At 38.9% G+C, this 20,976-nt stretch overlaps 1 protein-coding gene across 8 annotated transcripts in view; it reads left to right on the top strand.

The window, feature by feature from the left end:
- The first annotated feature begins 53 nt into the window (after positions 1-53).
- The window catches only part of chd9 (chromodomain helicase DNA binding protein 9), a 76,067-nt gene continuing 55,144 nt past the window's right edge, over positions 54-20,976 (top strand). For 5 of the 8 annotated variants that reach the window (XM_082161083.1, XM_082161082.1, XM_082161080.1 and 2 more), the window contains exons 1-2: positions 54-200; positions 10,707-12,393. In XM_082161083.1, coding sequence (XP_082017209.1) covers positions 10,840-12,393 — 1,554 coding nt within the window. In that variant the 5' untranslated portion in view covers positions 54-200; positions 10,707-10,839. Of the gene's footprint in view, positions 201-303; positions 734-3,952; positions 4,897-10,706; positions 12,394-17,819; positions 18,689-20,976 lie in introns of those variants that run through there. The other 3 variants (XM_082161078.1, XM_082161079.1, XM_082161085.1) reach the window with 3 other exon arrangements.

Raw genomic sequence — 20,976 nt, 5'->3', positions numbered from 1 at the left:
TATTCCAAAGAAATGAATTCAACGCTAACCAATCACAGAGGACTTAACACATATGCAAATGAACGTTTTATCATCATCCTACGTCAGCAGCGCTGGAACCGCTGAGGTCGCCCAGCCGCGATATTAACTACGCCAAAACTTCGCTATTTTATTCCTCCGTAAATGATCGCGCTGTCGCCGGAGGATTTGGTTTCGTTTAGGTAAGTTCGTTTATTTGTTTCCTCTCCTAGACTAAATATAATGTAGATGGTTATAGAGTGCGACAGTGCTGAAACTCAGGTGGCTGTCAGTTCGGATGAGAGAGAGAGAGAGAGAGAGAGAGAGAGAGAGAGAGAGAGAGAGAGAGAGAGAGAGAGAGAGAGACGTTCAGCTGCCTGAAGGGAATCCCAGTCTGGATGGAAACACCCGTAGCACCTGAACTTAGGTAGTCTGTCACGATATGATCTCCACGTGAAAAGCACGACACGGACAGGCAGCAAACGGTGGTTCTGAACTAACAGCGACCGAGCACACTCCAGAAAGTAGACCAATTGCTGTCTCCCGACGAACGTAACAGGAAAAAGAACAGTTTGTATATCAAGGATTATCATGTTCCTTCGCTGTCTTGACAAACTTGAAGAGGACACACGTTTAAAATTGGAAATGCTCCGGTGACAAGGCTGAAACGCGCGTTCCAGGTGATGTTCTGGATGGTACACTGATTTCATCTGTAATGGAGTGTAGATTCATACAGGTAATCTGCGAAGACAGAGGTGGGATCACAGGCTCGACCATTAGAAGATAATATCAGTAATATTAAGAGTTTTCTGACCTACGCTCAAAGTAGCCTACGGTATAGAGGGATTCTTCAGTTAGAGTCACTTTTGACAGCTTTGTGAATCATATTCAAAATTTATTTTGATTCATTTTTACTGGAGTGAAGATTTGATCATGACGGTGATCAACCTTCAAGTGAATTTTGGTTGGCTATATTTGATGGTGTGGATTTTTATTGATTTATTTTTTATGATGGTGATTTCAACAGCAACTTGTGTTAGAGATGGATGCTTCATTTTGATCTTTAAAAAACAAAATTGTTTCTTTATGAATTCAAATTCTCAAATACTGACTGATTTTGTAATGGCAGATCATAATGTAAAAATTGTCAAATAAAAAATAAAAACATCCTTAATTGGAGTTATAATGACATTGTTTTAAAAAGTAGTTTTTTAAGGGTAGGTAGAGGGTGGGGGTAAACATGTATTAAAGCTCTAATAATATATTCTTTAAATATTCTTTAAATTTAAATTAAAAAAACTTCCCCTAATTGAAGGATCCATATTCATGCACTTGTACAGAAAACCTGGTTGTACTATTGCACTTTTTTGTGTTTATGGGACCTCCAGAGCTCAGTTAGATAGCCTATTCTTCTCTCCAACACTTTGTTTGTTTCTGCCACATGCTTTTAGTCTATATAACTCACCTTAGTTATAGAGGCAGCAATCAAAGTCTGCAAATATTCATTATTAGTTTTAGCTCTATATTTTCGAATCAGAGACCTCACTAGTACAGGTTAGTAAAAGGTAGTGAAATCTGAACCGAGATGCTGCTGGCACTCTGTGGCTGGTTACAACTTAGTCTAGTTTTGACGAAGTTACAACTTGTGCACTACTAAATATTTTTGCGTTGCACCATTAAACTTTGATTAAGCTGAACTACTCTACATATGAGCTAAATATTTACTGAAGCTTCCGATCAGGAGTAATGTATGGAATAAAATAGCAGACTGTCTGAACTGCATCAATAGACATTTAGGCTACACTTGCTTACATTTTAAGAGAGAGAGAACATGATGCATGAATAAATCACTGTTTTAGCGGATCTAAAGCATCCTAAACAGCACACCTCTGTGTGCATTGGTCAATGTTTTGCATTTCAAATGAAATCAGTCATTTCTCATGTTTTTTGTATTTTTTTGTATCAGCATTTATTTAATTATTGATCCTCATTAATTTCAAATAAAAGTTTCTGAATGTTATTTACATATAAAATATATTTTATCATATTCGTAATATTAGCATCGTATTTATCGTATTTATTTAATGGAAACTCACACATTTAAACGTAACTTCTGCTCATGTATTTAAAGTCCGCTATTGGATCATTGAGGGTAAACGTCATATGCGACTACGCATTATCTTACGGAGAGCTTACGACCTACTAGCTACGTTCTGCCTTAAGAACAAATGGTGCAACCAAATATAGTAGTTAGTTACAATCTAGCTAGTAATAATTACTAAGCCGCTAGCCTATATTGTGGACTTTCGTTCCAATTTAAGTAAGCTTACAAATGGCTGGTACTGGTGTTGCTTCCATTTAGCCTTTAATATGTTCAGATAGACTACCTTGAATGCACTGTAAGGGGTTGTTTACACAGGAAGTAATCTTCCATGTAAAAAAACAACAACTAGACAGTGTACAATGAAGTGTTGCTTTTGACTTGACACAGCATTTCAAATGCATTGTCTGTGATGTCTGTCTAGCGCTCTTGATGTAGAAAACAATTCAAAAACCAGATGGACACAAGAAAGTATCCTGTGTGAATGACCCCTAAGTCACTGGTGTGTCTGCCCATAAGTGCTCACATAAAAGGAAATATTATATATATATATATATATATCAGTGTAAATATATATTATAGTGATGGCAAGGTGGGATTCACAGTAAATAAACAGAGATGTGCTTGAACTCCAAAAACATACCTTTTGCTTGTCCTTGACACCCATCTCCATCTGAAGTAGGCTACAGTTGAACTTACACCAGGAAGCAAAATGGCGTTCAGTGATGAGTCAATGGAAGCTCCAGCAGGGACAGTATAATTTGAGCCCACATACATTTTCCTCTGCTTGAAAAATCATCTCTGAGTATCATGAGTCATGATAGAAGATAGAAGATAACTGAAGTACATTTCCTTTAGTTCTAGAGAAAGTCTTGTTCAGCCAACTTTACATTCATTGATTCATTTTGTACATCAACTAAGAACTGCAACCGGTGCATTGTCAGTGGTTGGTACATGAGTATACTGTTTAGACTTTTCTGAATTTTATGATAGTATTATTCCCTATTCCATGTTGTGCACCGGCAAGCGGCTGTTTCTTTCTGCTTGTCTTTTAAAGAGTGGCTTTTGTCATTCCACAATTAAAGCTGGTTCATTATTTGTCCAGTCTTACATAAGATTGCACTGGTCCATATTTCTGTTTAGAAATATGCTAAAAATAGAGAAAGGTTTGCTGAACATAATGTAACAATCATGAATTGCATCTGCAAAACCTGAATGGCTATTTGTTTTACATTCAGATTAAGCTTAGAATAATTTTTTTAGTTAGTCTAAGACTAGCCTTATTCTCATGCTGGAAGATCTAGGGTACCTGAAGTTTTTCACTTATTTTTAAAATATATTTTTTTTTACAATTTATTAACTAGCTATTAACTAGTATTTAATGGAGCATTATTTTCACAGACACTGATAATGCGTTTATTAACTTTATAAATATTGTATTTTTTATATATTTTCTTTTCAAAATGTAATGAACATTTATAACACCCTTTGTGTTATATTACTTTGGCATTAAATAAATAAATACCAATTAACTGCTACGAGGGTGTTTCTAATACGACTGAGAGAGTGATGGTAAATTTGATATCTTTTTCTATTCTGACTGTCATAATCAATCTATATATATATATATTTTTTTTTTGCAATTGGAGCAAACGGGAAAGCTAAAATCATAATTACTGTAGTCTTCCATTCACCTTTGCCGTCATCAAACATGCACTTAAACTTAAAAACACTATTTAGTTCAGTTAAATGTAATCTTTAGCAAATTTCATAATATATTATCCATTTTCCATACTATACAATATAATTGTAAATGTAATAAATGTAATGCTTCAATTAACTTGTAGCATTTAATTTTTTCCCCCACAATTTACCGTCTGTCAGCCATAACAAGCCATTTAGCAGCTTAATCATATCAGTCAATATCGTTGACTATTGTTGTTCCTACAGGGATCAGGTGCAAGAAATTGCAGAAAAAGACAAAGTCGTAGCTTCCTCCAGTTCCACTTTTGATGTGGAAGTCGTTGAAACTTCACTCGCCACCTGTCATGTTGGTTAAAGCATGCTGTGCTGTGGGAAAATGAATCACTAAAAAAAGAGGTTACTTGATAGGGGTGGTCCAGGATCAGCTTCGCTCATCCAGAAAAAACCCTGACCATAGTCAAATACAGCTCTGAAACTGGTCTCGGGTCTCTTGCACCCAGGCAACCTCTACAATACCTGCTCTTTAGATGAGTCACAATTCAGCATATATGACTTGGCTGCTGTCACAGGACAATTTCACAACGGAAATTGTGCTGTCCAAGACCAGCAGCGCTGACACTCAACCTTGCCTCATCTTGTTGAAGTCACACTCTCTCACTGACACTACAAAAGCCAGTGGATTCGCTTTTTTAAATGCATTGCATCACATCATTGACACATGTTAGTGACTTTTTCATGAACCAGGGCTGTTAGGCGTATTGCAAAAATGTAAATTGAATGGGACATTGTAGGTTACTCTATGAAAGAGACTTGTGTAAGATCTAATCTTTGAAGAGTGTGTGCTGGGGGAGGGGGTCACAGTGTTTTTCAGTAGTAGGAAGTTGCACGTGTTTTTGCTTGTACAGATAGTGCACGGCTAATGGCCTGAGACGGCAGGGCTCTTATCAGTGTGTCTTTCAGCTGTGGACTGATGCTGTTTCCTGAAGACACTTCTTGCCTTTCTTCTCACAAGAAATGTTTCTGGCCTGATGCTTATCCTATGAAGCCAGCGGATATAAATCCGTCCTCACAGCCAAAGAGTCTGATCAAAACTGGTAAGCTATCTGGGCTTGGAAGTTTGGCAATGAGTGTTTACATAAATCTTTTCGGGTCTGTTGTGTCTGTGCCACAATGTTTCATAAGAACCACCGGTAAGCCATTGCTACTCCAGCTGCATGAATAGCCTATTAAAAAAAGTCACAAATAATAATCTTAATTAATAGAATTTATGTTAAAATAATCTGTATGGCACTGCATGCAATATTCAATGCAATATGCAATAATCTACACACCAAAAATGAAATGAGAACCGTGTTCCTGAATAAATAGCTATTTTATACTTTGTCAATTGTGAAATACTATTACAATTTAAAATATTTTAATATATTTTAAAATGTAATTTATTCCTGTGGTGGCAAAGCTGATTTTTCAGCATTATTACTTCAGTCTTCAGTGCCACATGATCCTTCAGAAATCATTCTAATATGCTGATTTGGAGCATTTTTTTTAAACAAATCTTTTGTAACATTATAAATGTAGCCTATTTACGGTCACTTTTGGTCAGTTTAGTGTGTCCTTGATGGATAAAAGTATTAATTCCTTTTAGTACTGGCCTAGGCACTATACGGGGTCAACATACCAGTTTCAATTTTCGCGTATGATATGTATTTTTCAAATACCGCCATACCGGTGCGTAGCTGTCTGAAACAATTGCTGCATCTATTCGACAGCCACAAAGAGTGCTATGTAGTGTGCAGTGAGAGGAGACATCTATTAACTGCATACCCTTCTTCTTACTAATGGTTAACTTTATATCACAATAAACAACACACTCAACTGGCATATCCCACGTAGAGCCCCGACAGAATCACGGAATCCGGAAACGGAAACAGAGCTGCTCTAAGTTCACTTCTCGAGCATTTCAGCATTTCACCATTTCATTTGATTAAACCATCATTATATATCATATACACACAGAAACACAAAGGTCTTCTCAACAACCCTTTAAAACAGGCTTGCTGTGATACTCGGTTAACTTAACGGTGTTACATGGTGTTCAGCCACACACCGATTACATCACTTGCCCACCGCGGCACTGCCCCCACCGTCGTTTTGATTTTTATGGTAATGAAAATAATTTAGTTCAGTTAGAGAACCGACTGTAGCCTACAATTAAAAACTGAACATGTCTGCTCAAAACAGTCTGAGCCGAACGCAATCGCAGAACAGATCAGCAGAAAGAGTGAGGCGAGCTGACTGACAAGACGATGGTGGTTAAATACAGATTTGGTTTAAAAACTAAATGTAAAAGAGATTATGCAAACATTAATGAGGCAATCTGTAAACTTTGCATGATGAAGGTGGCAGCATCCAGAGTTAACACTTCTAATTTAAACATACACCTTCAAGCGCACAACAATGCATGGTGTATGCCGTGCTTATTCGTTTTTAAGTCGTCTTATTCGTTTTGTTAATAAAAGTTCTGTTTAATATAAGCGAGTGTGTCATTGTACTGTTTTGTTGTTGTTTTTCATTAAGAATAATAATCAACCTACCATTCAAGCAATTGCCGCCCCTGAATTGCTGCTAATTTGAAACCGAAAGTAAAATGCGCACGGCCACACGGGCATTCATAAGCGACTTAAAAGTGAGGTGGAAAAGATGGAAAAAATCTTAACGCCTTATTATTACATTTTAATTTGAATAGGCCTATGTTTTAAAACATTAACTAAAATTGTTAGTTTGATAAATTGATTTAATTACCACCATTTATGAAAGTCAATTTGTATTTGACTGTACAATGTTTTTATATTCTCTGTACTCCTGATAGTAAAATAAGCCACCAAAAAACCTATATATAGGTCCAGTCATAAAAATAAAACAATACAGTGATTGTCAGTGAGTGAAACAATTTGCTTCTTTGTTCCTATTTTTAATATCAAACACAAAATAAAATAGCAAAATACATATATTGGGATATATTGTTAAAGTAAAAAAAAAAAAAAAATTCATATTGTGAAATACGTTTTTAGTCACATCGCCCACTCCTAGACAACAGGTTAATAAATGTGATAGATAAAATAATAAGCTATCATGCTCATGCCCTCAAATGAGTGCGATTTATTTTGTGACAAGCAAACTTTTTGTTTTGATGAGGCAGTTGCGGGCAGTAATAACTTAAATTTGACTTGATCCCCCGTTCAAACACGTTAATCTTATCTTGTTTAAATTAATAAATAAAACAAAGAATTTTAAGTTGCATATTCTGTCATCTATTATTCAATGACTTTTCCTGTTGTTTTAGGTTTCGACTGTGGTATCGGCTCTGTATTGGTATTGAGATATTTTAGTCATGTTTTGTAGAAAACGTATTATTTCGATATCGTGACAACTCTAGGAGGCAAGCAATGTGGTAATACCTGAGCTGAGACTCATTGCATACACAGTCTCATTGTTTGAGCCTTGAATTTCAGCGCAAGTCAACTGATGATCAATATTTTATCTGTTAAACACAATCCACTAAATATATACACCTTTATTATAGAGAACAACAACAAAAAACCAAAAAAATCAGCAGCAAACATATTTCTAGAAAAAAAATATTTGGTGCACAGTAATTTTATAAAATCTAAACATTTTAGCAGTTTTAAACATTGTTAACAGTAACAACCATGCGTATGCACAGTATATGTGCGTATGGATTTGGATCGGTTTCATCTGACCGATACCCGATCCAGCAAAAATTTCAGTATTGGACCGATACTGATACTGAATATCAGATCTGTGTATCCATAGTTGCAATGATAATTGTAAATTGCCACTGATTCTTTACACTTTGGTTCTAAACATATTGTAAATTTAAAACGGCGGTAGATTTAAATGGAATTGTGTAATCAACACTTTTCACAATTCCTTAATCAAGGCAGCAGTAATCATACTGTAATTTTTCCAGTCCCATCCTTATACTCCAGACTTAAATATTTAAGAAACAAAGTGATTTATGTTGGTGCCTCTATATAATATGATATAGGGTCCTATTTTAACGATCTGAAACGCAAGTATCAAGCGCGAAACGCAAGTAACTTTGTGGGCGGATCTTGGGTGCTGTTGCTATTATACCGGCGGGATAAATGACTCTTGCGCCCGGCCCGACTTAAATCTAAAATGGGTTGGTCTGAAATAGCTTCATTATTCATAGGTGTTGTTTGGGCGTAACGTGAAATAAACCAATCAGAGCGACATCTCACATTCCCTTTAAGAGCAGGCGCTCTTGTTCCGTGGCGGATTGCTATTATAACGGCGGATTTGCCAGGCGCACGCCAGGAGCGGTTCACAGCTGAGGAGACCAACGTTCTCATCAGGGCCGTAAAAGACAGAGAAGTGACATTGGAGATGGGAGAAACCCACCCAAATTAGCTTCGCTTAAAAAGGCGTATAATAATTTGGGTAAATGTGTAAGCTAGATTTATGCCCATTTTTTTCACATATTTATGGACACAACAATGATTTCCCTCGTGTGTTAATTTTCCTTGTAATAATGTATAGTTTTCTAAAAACGAGAACTGCTGCGTCTGTGTGTAGATGAGAGAAGCAAAGTGTATGCGCGTTGTGCACACGCTACATTGATTATGGCCAAGCATGCGCCCTTAAAATAGCATATGAATAACATGCGCAGCAACGCGCCACTGACTTTAGACTAGGTTTTTCCTGGTCAGTGGCGGAATTGTTTTCTAAACCAGCAAAATAGCATCAGGGAACATTTGCGCCGGAACACGCCTCCTCTTTGCGCTGAACCGCCCCCGGGAGCGCAAGTTCATTTCCTAATTTACCGACGTGCGTCTGTGGAGGGAAAAGTGTGCTGTGCGCGGGTACAAAATAGGAATGATACATGCATCGGTGTACAAAATCAATTGCGCTGGGTGCAAGATAGGGCCCATAGTCTGATATCATATCAGTTTCTCCCAGATGACTTGAAAAGACAGTAAGCCTTAATTACAATGTTCCTGCCCAAATGCTTCCTGGTTTGAGACAGGTGTGTACTACTTGCAAAACAGTTCACTAAAGCCAGCCCTAGATAATGGGAGGTGCCTTGTAATTTTGAACACTGGTGACAGACGCAGATGCCGCTGCATTTATGATTGAAAATCCCTACACAGAGCTGTGAGTTTTTGGTTGATATGAGATAAGACTCATGTTTGAGCTGCTTTTTTCTTCTTTGAAATCTACCACCCATAGGACTGGCCCTCCATGTGTTTTCTTCCTTGCTTTAAAAAAAAATAAAATCAATATAAAATAGCTGTTACAGTCTATTTCAGATGGCAAAAAAAAATATCATAGTCAAGATGTGGAGCGACACTTTAAAGTATTATGCTTCCCTATGTTTCGACTAAATAATTATTGTAGGTATAGTGGGATAAAGGATGAAACCACAAAATGGTATTGTAGTTCTGGACCATGTCTTGGTTTCTGTGCACTGCCATTTTGTTTATCTGTGTGTGTTGTGAGTCATCAGGTCGTGACTGACCTCCTCCACAGCCGGTGTTGGTCAGGACAGCCTGTTTCTCTCTCACCCTCTCTGTCCGGTTGTGTGTGTGTGTGCATGCGTGCATGAAATGGAATGAGCTGTCTGTATGTCCCACACAGCTCCTGCCGCTCTCCTGACCAGGGCTTGACAAAGAATTATGCAGTTCCCACTCACTCTCTTTCATCCATAACTGAGGGAAGTCTGAGGGGAGTGTGAAGCACCTGGTTTTTGTCTGGTGTTGAAAGCTCTTCAGCTGCTGTGCTTGTTGTAATGCCTGTTTCCGAGCTCCACTAATGGTGCCAAATGTTCCCTAGACATTCCTTCCCCTTTCACCTCTCTCAGGCCTCAGGGTGTTCTGGAAGAGTTTATTGCCAGAGTCTTACTTAAGGACATGGGCATGTTAGAAGAGCATTAATGCAGTACTGTATCTTGTTATGGAGTGATGTAACAACGGATTTGTATTTAAAGTATATGTTCAGTGCTACTGCTAAAGGTCCATCTTCCTGCTAAGTTTATGGTGCATTCCATTACATTTCGGCAGTTTGGAATTCTCTGTTTCTTACTTGGGTAAATTCAATAGAACACCACTTGATGGGGAACTTCCTACTTGGAAGTCTATGCTGAGATGTGGGTGTATTACGTCATACTATCATTGTGGCATAATGATAATATATAATGATAAACCATCACTTATAAGCAAATAAAACTGATCAGTGTGTAAACATTCTTATATAAATGATGATAAAAAGTATACAACACAGTACATTATAATATTCTGTGTTGATAATCGTACATGTCCCAAAAACAAATGGTAGCATTCACAGTGCCATTTTGTTTCTGCATACGTCGCCTGACCATATAGTTATCTGTTATATGGCTAGAAGACATCAGAGATGTCAATCTGTCTTAGAATTACTGCATTCCATTTAAACACATTTGAACTAGCTTAATCAAGGTCTTTGTTTTTTGAAGAATGCCATTACCTGTTGAATTTCTTTGAATTTCAGTTCAGTTCAATCCATTCCACTTCCTGTCATTCCAATTCAACTGGACTGTGTGGCAAATTCAGTTTTGCCAATCCTGTTTTGAACTGAACTCTGTGTTAAAAGCAGTAATACCTGAAGTCTTGCGTTCTGAATACAGTATGTCAAATTCGACTTATATTAGCCAAGTTTAGAGAACTGTGATGCAATTATGTGGTACCAATGATGTTTTTGGATTCAAAACCTATTTTAAAATGTGCTCAATTAATGATTTTGTAGAAGGTTATTGAAATAGTTCTGAATTCCATATTAATTGTTTTGCATCTAAAGTTGTGTAATTTTGTTTATCTTTTTCTAGACTGTTGCCCTTCTTGGTGATGGACACACAGTGGTTCAACAAACTCTGACCGTCTTTAGCTCCCTGTTGCATTCAGCAGTCCTGTCGTAGGGGCCGCTGAGGGGGCAGACACTTCATGCACTGAACTCATACAATGACTGATCCCATCATGGACTTCTTTGATGACCCTAACATATTTGGGGGAGGGCTTGACAGCCTAGTCCAGGATGATCCAGGGTTTACCCCTGGGTCAGTGTCCTTGGATGATGAACTTCACCTGGGTCCTAGTTTGGATAATCTTCAGGTGGATGCAGGGTCCAGATCTTCTACCATCCAACATGGGATACCCTACAGTCAACCTGTGGGGCATTTTGACACTGTGAAGGCACAGACCTCAATGGAACAGTCCTTTCCTGGTCCAGAAGTAGGGAGCAATGATGGAAGAGCATTTTTGCCACAGCAGCAACCATTTCAAGGGCATACTATGAACCAAGTGCCCCAGACCAATGGACTGTTTCTTCACAACAGCCCCATGTGGGGAAACCATGATCAAAAAGGGAATAACTACCATCAGCACCATCAACACCACCAACAACTTCATCAACAACTTCAACATAAACAATTTCAACAGCAACAACAGTTTCAGCAGCATCAAGCTCAACATCAGCAGTACAGTCATCAACATCTTCAGCAGAGACAGCACAGTCTCAATCAACACCCAATCTCAAACCAGCTGCAGCTTCCACACCAACATACCCATCAGGGCTTGCACGAAATTCCCAAGACCTATCAGGAACATCTCAATTTTTACTATGAGGGCAATGTCCCCCAAAATCATTCCCAGCAGCGCCACCATAACTCGCTCAGTGTAGAGGGTAGTCCCTTTCACCCTACAGTTGCCCCGAGTGGTCATTCACAGTCCAAACAGTATCTTGAGGCCTCAATGAGGCCTGTGTCTTCTCAACACAGTGGCTTTCAGGTGGCACAAGGGGTCCAAGGTTTTACTACAGGTCCAAGGTTGGAAGACAATGACCTGGCCTTCCCTGTCCAGTCTTCCCCTGCAACCCATTCTTTCCCAAATGACTCGGTTAGCCATGCTTCGTCCTATCCCACTGCTCGTTACGTTCCCCCTGTAGTAAATGAAACCCAGTCTTACTCCTCTGCCCCAGTGTCTATTACAACCTCTTCTATGGTCATCTCATCATCAGCTTCAAACCTGTTGGATACAGGTTGTCCTTTCTTGTCTAATTCCGGAATGGAACATCAGCAGCAACAAGTCCGAATACCGGGCAGTCCAGCACAACAGTGCCCCTTACGTAGCTCCAAATCAGACCAGAATCCCTTCAGCTCCTCTGATGTATTCTCAGATGGCCTGAACTCATTCTCTGCAAACCGTCCGTTCTCTACGGCAGAGCGAAGGACCTGTGATGTGCCTGGATCTTTGGTTGCGAACCAGAGCGTAAGCAGCATTAATGGGCTTCAGGCTCTGGAGGAGGTCTTGCTTGGAGAGCAACCTGATCAAAGACTTGACGATCTGGGTGAAGCTTCTGACCTTATGGGCGATGAGCTGTTGCCCCAGCTGGAGGCACTAGACCAGGAAGAGAACTCCAATCACTCTTGGATAAATGTAGGATTAGGGAATGACCGAGAAGAGGAAGTGAAGGAGCAGGAAGGCATGGAGGATGTGCCAATGGCATACAATGTACAGGTGAGAGAAGCAGTTCTCAGCTCTTTCCCAAATGTATCTTATTTTGTTTGATGGCTTTAAAGGTTCAGTGCTGGGATGATGGAGTGTGTCAGAGATTACAACTATGAGCTCTCAGTTTCAGTTATCAGCTCTGCTTGGCTTATTTTGAGCGGATGTGAATGATTTGCAACAGGGTTTTTATAGTCGTTGTTGGTGTTTATCAACACAGGGACTAAACAAGTTAATGATATGGATGAGAGATAAATTAAATTATTGCTGGAATGTTGCCAAGCAGACAATGGCTTACTTTGACAACAGGCTACATTGTAGTGTTCAACTGTACAGGAAGAGAAAGGTCAAGACAGACTGGCTCCATTAAATAATAATTCACCACTCCTCCTGTCAAGGGCCTTTAGACAGACCTGTAGCAGCCGATTAAGAGTTGCAGTGGTGTTTAGGACTTACTGGGGCTAAGCGTACTTAAGGCTATAACAAGATGTGGGTCAGGCCAACCATAGGATAGTGGGAGGTGCACTCTGACTAGAGTGGGTCTGGCTTGTGGTTTTTCTGAATGTGTGTGTTGATGTGAGATTAGTGTTTGTGTGTGAGTGCAGGCAGAAGGGAGATGTTGATAATGAGGTTTCCTGAGGGAAATGGAGAATGAGAGAGAGAGAGAAAAGAGCAGGAGTACTGTCTAGACTGTGATCGCAAGCAGCAGGCAGTTCTTTCAGCAATACTGCCTGGCAGTGTCAACTCTTTCTCTCTCTCTCTCACTATCTGTCTGTCTCTTTTTCTGTCTCACTCTCTCTGTTGTGATGCATGAGCATCAGTCTTTCCCCTCAGCTCTTTGCTGCTGACACAGGGAGTTGAGGCTCAGTGATTCAGCTGTCACACTCTCTCTCTCTCACACACACACACACACACACACACACACACACACACACACACACACACACACACACACACACACACACACACACACACACACACACACACACACACACACACACACACACACACAGACAGACAGACACACACACTGTGAACTCTCTCCACCAGTTCTACCAGGCACATGGAGTGCTCTCGCAGTCAGACTTGCGCTCACAAATACGCACACCCAAATACAGATTCTGATTTGCCAGTGCTCTTGTTTTTCCATTAGGAGAAATGCAAACTGGAGTCTCCTCTTTGTTTGTCAATAGAGAGATGGATTGTAGTTCATTGTACCATATTGATTATTGGCCAATATGATCGTTTTTATCAGTATTGTTAATGTTTCATGTAGGGCTGGGCAGTAGGGCTGGGCAATATGGCCAAAAAAAGTATCATGAGAATCAGTCGATATTGATAATTATCACAATAAATGTCAAATATGTATTTCTTTCGAATTTAAAGGCAGATTTTTGCTCCTGAGTGGAAGTTGTAGAAACCAGACAGTTAATTGTGGTTTTATCATCAGTACATAAAAAAACGTGCCAAACTAGTGAACATTTCACAAATTAATATTAGCCTACATGTTTTGTCTCTTAGAAATGCACATTTAACAGTAGCCTGAGTGGAGTGACAGTAGCAGTTACTTAAGTTGGGATGCAGAATGATGTACATTTATGTTCATTAACAAAAACAGTAGTAGCATCTGTAAAAAATGTAACAACCTCATTTTTAGAGTCTAACATTTTATAGGGTAAAATTTGATCGTCCATAGTATTTGTGTATTGGGCTTTACATGCAATAAAGCAATCAGAGTCTCATCTCCCATTCCCTTTAAATGCCAGTTGCACTCGCGCCATGACGGAATTTGATAGTGGAAAGACTGAACACGTCTCCAGAGGAAACGGATCTGCTCGTGTACGAGGTTAAAGCGAGGTTTTACATTGTAATCCTTTTATTTTTAATATTTGGCTAGTTTGTGTGCTGCTGCGCGTGCGTCCCTGTGTGTGTAATAAGCAGAATGTACGCGCGTTGTGGACCCGCCTATAGGCGCACATTCCTAACGTGCTCTTTAAATAACTAAAAAATATTGAACCATTGACTTTTAGTTGATTTTATTGCCCCATTGGACGTGAAAATGATAACTGCGTCGGGCTGAAACTAGCAAAAAAAACACTTGCGTCGCGCCTGGCGCCGCATTGCACCAGGTGTATGATTCTATAGAGGAAAATGATATTGTGATAATTATCGTTATAGTTTTATCGCCCAGCACTAGTTGGATTTGCAGACTAGCCTAATAGCCTATATTTAATTGTGCATTCTATTTACCATTTTTACAGTTAGATTACCTTTGCTGTGAATCACTTACACGTAATCTTTAAAAAACACTCTGCTAAATGTGATATAATTTATATTGTGTTTTAATTTTGATTTATTTAGACAAAATATTATTACATTTTAATATTGGCCTTTTATGGTTATCAGCCATAACATAAAAACAATTATAATGTATTGGTGCATCAATCTACTGTTTTATATGTTACAAATTAACTAGACTTTACAAAGGTACTGAAAGCAAAGTCAGTCAAGATGGATTGTTATGTTCCCCTTTAGTCAATCTGCCTGTCCTCGCAGATCCTTAATTAAAGCAGAGGCAGGATGTGGATCAGAGTTCATATCGTGTGACTTCCTGTAGTGAGTGTGTCCTGTAGACACATTTGTGTGTGTGTCTGAGAGAGAGAGAGAGAGAGAGAGAGAGAGAGAGAGAGAGAGAGAGAGAGAGAGAGAAGAGAAAGAGAGAAAGATGAGCCATTCATGTGCACTGGGCTGTGGAAAGCCAACAGATGTATAATGTGAGGCAGTCCCAGGGTAAAAGAGAGAGATGCACTCAACCTTCTCTCTCCCTGAGGGTCTCGAGTTTGTGCTTTAATGTCCTGAGTCTCTGGATCACGAGAGTTTGGTGTTTCAGTATTGAAACTTGTCTTCACCTAGGATGTCAGTTTAGTTGCAGTAGAGGCAGGGGAATGTTTTTTTTTTTTTTGTGGTTTACTTTTTTGTGGTTTACCTTATGTTTGTAGAAAATACAAGATCATGTATTCCACATCAGTCTATGGGAAATGTCATATCATGCCTTCCCATTCTAATGAACCCCTTGTGATATGAAAGCAGCTTTGTTGATCAGGATTGAAAATGATTGAGATTTAATGTTTGATTTAAATAAATAAATTACCATTTGATCTGACAGTTTAGGAATCAACAAAAATGGTTTTGAATGAGTGACAGGGTAGAGCAGCAGCGGCCACAGTGTTACAGGGTGGTGTGATAGTGTGAGGGCCCGAGAGAGCGAACGAGACCGGCTGACGGCATGAACAGAGCCCCTTTGTGCTGCTGCTTTGTGCAGAATGGACATTCAGCAACATAGATGCAAATACCAATCCACATCACTCACATGCACACACAAACCCCCTAACCTACTGTCTGGATGGGATCCAGATGATGGATCCGCTTTTTTAAGGTGTATTTTTCCATTATCATTTTTTTTAATTCTTTCTCTGACTCTTGAAATTAAATTTTCGGTTTTTACTGTACTTTTGTGGTTTTATCTAAATTCCTTCTTCGCATTTTAAATGAGTTTTAACATAGCCCATTTAGCCCCTGCTGGTAGATGCTGTAACTGCTTAATCTGGCTATGTAGAGGATCTTTCTCCACTGATGGCAGAAATATTTGTCTGTTTATTTGTGTAGGGATAGTTCACCCAATTTTTTTTAATTCTGTCATCATTTACTCACCCTCAACTTGTTCCAATCCTGTATGAATTTCTTTCTTCTGCTGAGCACAAAAGATATATGAAGAATGTTGGTAATCAAAAACAGTTGATTGATCCCATTGACTTCCATCTTTTCCCATACTATGGAAGTCAGTGGGGTCCATCAATAGAATTATCCCTTTAATACGGATGTCCCGATCATTTTTTTTGTGTGCCCAATCCGATCCGAGTGATTAAATATTGAGTCTCAATCTAATACTTGTATTTTCCTATTTCCCAAACTAAAGTTAATATGTGGTAAAGATCCGAACGAGCTAGCTTCTTAGTCATGGACTGACGACCCGACAATTCTTCCTTCTATTTCTTATCCCGACATAGGCTACATTCAGACTGTCAGTCCAAATCCGATTTTTGTCCACATCCGATTGAAATCTGATCAGAATTAGCTAACGTGAACAGCAAAAAAATCACATGAAATCCGTTTCATGAAATCCTATTCAGGAAATCCGCTGATCAGATTTCGCGTGATTATGTGACTTTCTCACGGCACGCAAAATGTGAACGTCAGACGTTGTTATAGGAAACATGCTGAAAGTCACTGCCGAAACAAGGCTGTGTTGTTGCAAAGTGTTGGACGAGCAGAAAATTATTATTTTTTAATTTTGAAACCGGCGGAGACGAGCGCAGAAAAAAGCTGTGCATACCAGCCTCCTACAATTCTGCAGCAGGCTCAAGAGTCAAGACACAGTAGTCCAGCGCGGCGGCTACACATTTCCATGTTGTAAAATTTAAATAAGACAACATCTCTATTGCAAATGCAAACCCCTCCATCAACTTAACGTCATTGCCATAGAAATCAATGCAGATATTCCGGAAAACGAAAGAGCTGCATGGACACACAAATCGATCTGAACAGTTGCGATACACAGTGTGGACATCATTTTAGATCAGATTCCAATCGGATATAAAAAAATCCTGATTTGGACTGACAGTGTGAACGTAGCCATAGTGAACTACTTTACGTCAACATTTTAGCCATATTCAACGCTTCATTTACACATGTCGTTGATGAGCTGATACTGTGCCTCTCTCAACCACACACGCCTCTTTCCTCAGTTTTTTGCACTCTTCTCTTTAACTTTTGACAGTCTATAGAACTCCAAATGTTTTTCCCGGTGCGACCGATTAGTACAGACCAAAACACGACCATTTTTCAGCGGCAATAATAAGCCAAATTTGCGAGTCCATTTAGTTCAGTGGCATTGTTTACGTTCAGTGCCTCCAATATGGCCGAATTCCGGATTGATGACGTGTTGTGAAAACCCTCTATATGCAATTTACAGTACATGTTTTTTTTATGTGAGTGTTGATTATTATATCTAATAATAAATAGCAACTAAAATGAATAATTTTGGCTCTGTTGTTAATTGTAACCTTTAATATTATAATGTGTAATTAAGGGCTCCCCACATAGTTTACAGCATTAGCTAAGCTAGTTTTTTTATCCTTAAGAACATTTTAATTATAATAGAATTTATTTATGCACATATATACATTTGTTAAAAAAAAACCACACAGTTTAATAAAAAAAATAAAAAATAAGAAGCAATTTTGTCTTTAGTTTTCTCCCCCCTGCTGTACTGAACCCGTACCGAACTGTGACTTCAAAACCGAGGTACGTACCGAACCGCCATGTTTGTGTACCGTTACATCCCTATTCAGCAATGATTCATTCAATTGTGTGTTTGAAAAGATTGTTGACAGTTACCTGTACATGATGACTACTGCTGGTTTAATAGACATAGCCGAATCATTGTCATTTAGGGAATATATATTTGACATAAATGTATTTATTTAAAGGTATTCACTTGGCATTTGTACTCTGTTTCTGTATGTTTAAGAGAAAAAAATAAGTAAAAGATGCAGGTGTCTTAATGCCTGATTGAAAATGGTTAAAGTTTGTGAAGTAAGGTGTGTATATGTTTGCTTGCTTGTCGGCTTTTTACCATGTGCTGCGTGAATGCGCTGTGTGAGTAAAACCGGTCTCTGTGTGTGTGCGCATCCGCCTCTTTGTGTGAGTGCATGCCTGTGTGTGGCCAACTTGCTTTGTTGCTTCCTGACTCTGCATCTGTGAGGTTTATATAACTGGGCCGGTCTGTCAGGCAGAGTCTCCAACCAGCACAGTAACCTGATACCTGATTACCTCCCACTGCATGTCTGTGTGTTTGTGCTCCCCATCTGTGTGTATAAGTGGTTCATGCACATGCACATGCATTCGTTTTTGTAAGTCTGCCACCAGCCGACTCAGACAGACAGACGTTTGCTCATTCAACCAGTCTGACAGCTCTGTTTCTCCCTCAAGCTCTAATCTAGGGTCAGAATCAAATGACGAATGACGTCAGGAGAAAAGCCGTGAGGTTCACAGATCTGGGGAGGGACATGAGGGGTTAAAGGTAAACAGGAAGAGTTTCTGGTAGCATTTCTATAGATAGGCGGTCTTTGCTGCACAGCGGAAGGGGAGGGAGGACAGAAAAGGAAGGACGTTGAGAAGAGGGAGGGGTTAGTCGAGTCATAAGGGGGAAAAAGCATGTGGGAAGTTTGCCAGGCCAAACTACACAGTAGGTCTCAATCTCTCAAGCCCTCTTTTACTTTACTTTCTCACTATGCATGTGTTTGTAGGTGTGTGGTATGTATGCAGAGTTCACTTCAGTCTACTGAAAATTAGCACGCTTAGACTTTGGTACGTGTGTGTGTGTTGGTGTGTGTGTGTTTGTGAGCTAGCCGGCCATTTTCTCAGCTCTCGCGAGGGGGGGTTAGAGGAATGTCAGAAGTTCAGGGCAATGACACTGTCTGATCTCCTGCCTGAGCAGTTTAACCCTTCACACACACACACACACACACACACACACACACACACACGCTCACATGACATGCAGAGAGCTTAACAGGTGTGGGACGTCGTCTTTGAGTTGGAAAATGTTCGTTTCAGCTTTCTACAGCTGCACTGTTTTCTGTTTGGAGGAGAAGTGTTTGATTTGGTTACTCTTGGTTTATTTGTTTTTGGCCTGTCAATGGCCATTGATTTGCGAGTTTCTGATTGGCCGAGAATTGCAGGGCTGCAGGTTTATGATTGGTCAACAGGTGAACAGGAGCCTCAGGTAGAAGTTAAGGCAGTTCATCAGTTTTTTTCTCATTAAAAAGTGCTGTTACCTCTGTGATAGATAAAAAAAAAAAAAAAAATCTACTACATTTCCTCTAATCATTTGCTCTATTTTGCTGTGCTTTTCAGTACAATTTCCTTATGTTAATGTCTTACTGTGGTGAAATAAAATTAAGTTTAATTTTAGTTTTTTGTTTAGACATGCTTTTTGATTATTAACATTTAAACCATTAAATAGGAATCCAGAAAATGTAAAGGATTCATTGTGCATACAGATTTTATGATTATAACAAGACTAAAGTGACATCAGCTTCATTTATTATAAAGGGAGTGCTCCTTTGCTTTGCTGGTTGGAATTTCATTTCATAATTTTTTTGTAGACATGCTTTTTTTATTATAAAAATTTAATTAAACCAATAAATGGCAATACACAGAATTTGGGGAAAATAAAACAGATTTCATAGGGCCCTATTTCAGTGATTGGAAATCATTTGATGATGGTAAATATGAATTATAAATTGCATAAAAATATGTAGGGGTCTATAAAGATACGTAGAATTCACGTTCAATTCAATTCACATTTATTTGTATAGCGCTTTTCACAATACATATCGTTTCAAAGCAGCTTAACAGAAAATACATGCGTCTACATTACAATTTAGAGTGATCTGTTATCAGAGGTGACTGCGTCCAAGTTATACATTTCAGAAATGTATACAAATCACGCAGTTAGCTAACAATATATTACACCGGTGAACACTGTGTCATTTACGGCCCTCCAGACTTTTTTCTCTGGTCACATGCAAGAGTGGCAAACAATTTGTGCAGGTTCTTCCTCTGTATTTGTGTGTGTGTACTTTGATTTGAGAATTTGCATTTTTGTGAATGGTGTTCAGTGTGTTTTGAGTGATGTTTGCATCTGGGTCTGACGGTGTGTTTTGTTTTCTCAGTCTTTCCCTTTTGCTCTAAATAATGAAAGAAGTGTAAAGGTCTAGTGAAGGCTACCCGCTGTGTGCTCTCTTTCTCTTCCCCCCCGGCATGTATCTCTTTTCCTGGGTTCCTCATGGCCTACAAAACTTACGTTTCATTCCCTATCTATCTATCTATCTATCTATCTATCTATCTATCTATCTATCTATCTATCTATCTATCTATCTATCTATCTATCTATCTATCTATCTGTCTGTCTGTCTGTCTGTCTGTCTGTCTGTCTGTCTGTCTGTCTGTCTGTCTGTCTGTCTGTCTGTCTGTCTGTCTGTCTGTCTTATGTCTATCACTAGCAGTTATTAATCTACGTTGCAGCCTAATTTATATGTGTAATGTATATTTATGTTTTCTTTCTTTCTTTCTTTCTTTTTCTTTCTTTCTTTTTCTTTCTTTCTTTCTTTCTTTCTTTCTTTCTTTCTTTCTTTCTTTCTTTCTTTCTTTCTTTCTTTCTTTCTTTCTTTCTTTCTTTCTTTCTTTCTTTCTTTCTTTCTTTCTTTCTTTCTTTCTTTCTTTCTTTCTTTCCTGTTCTGTTCTGTTCTGTTCTGTTCTGTTCTTTCGAACCCTATAGTGAGTTAGGGTGTAGACTGAGGCTGGGGTTGATAGTAATCCTCTGAGACAGATTAGGTCACCCAACCAAACTCTGAATTAGTGTTGTCATGATACCAAAATTTAGTAGTTGGTACCAATACCAGTAAAATGTCATGGTACTCGGTTCTAACTTTGGTACCATAGCAAAATTGTATCTATTTTATTATGGTT

Source organism: Leuciscus leuciscus, assembly GCF_965113295.1.
Source record: "Leuciscus leuciscus genome assembly, chromosome: 2".
In the NCBI taxonomy this organism is placed as follows: Eukaryota; Metazoa; Chordata; class Actinopteri; order Cypriniformes; family Leuciscidae; genus Leuciscus; species Leuciscus leuciscus.
The sequence above is the reverse complement of the archived record's forward strand: the minus strand, read 5'-3'. Positions and strand labels throughout refer to the sequence as shown.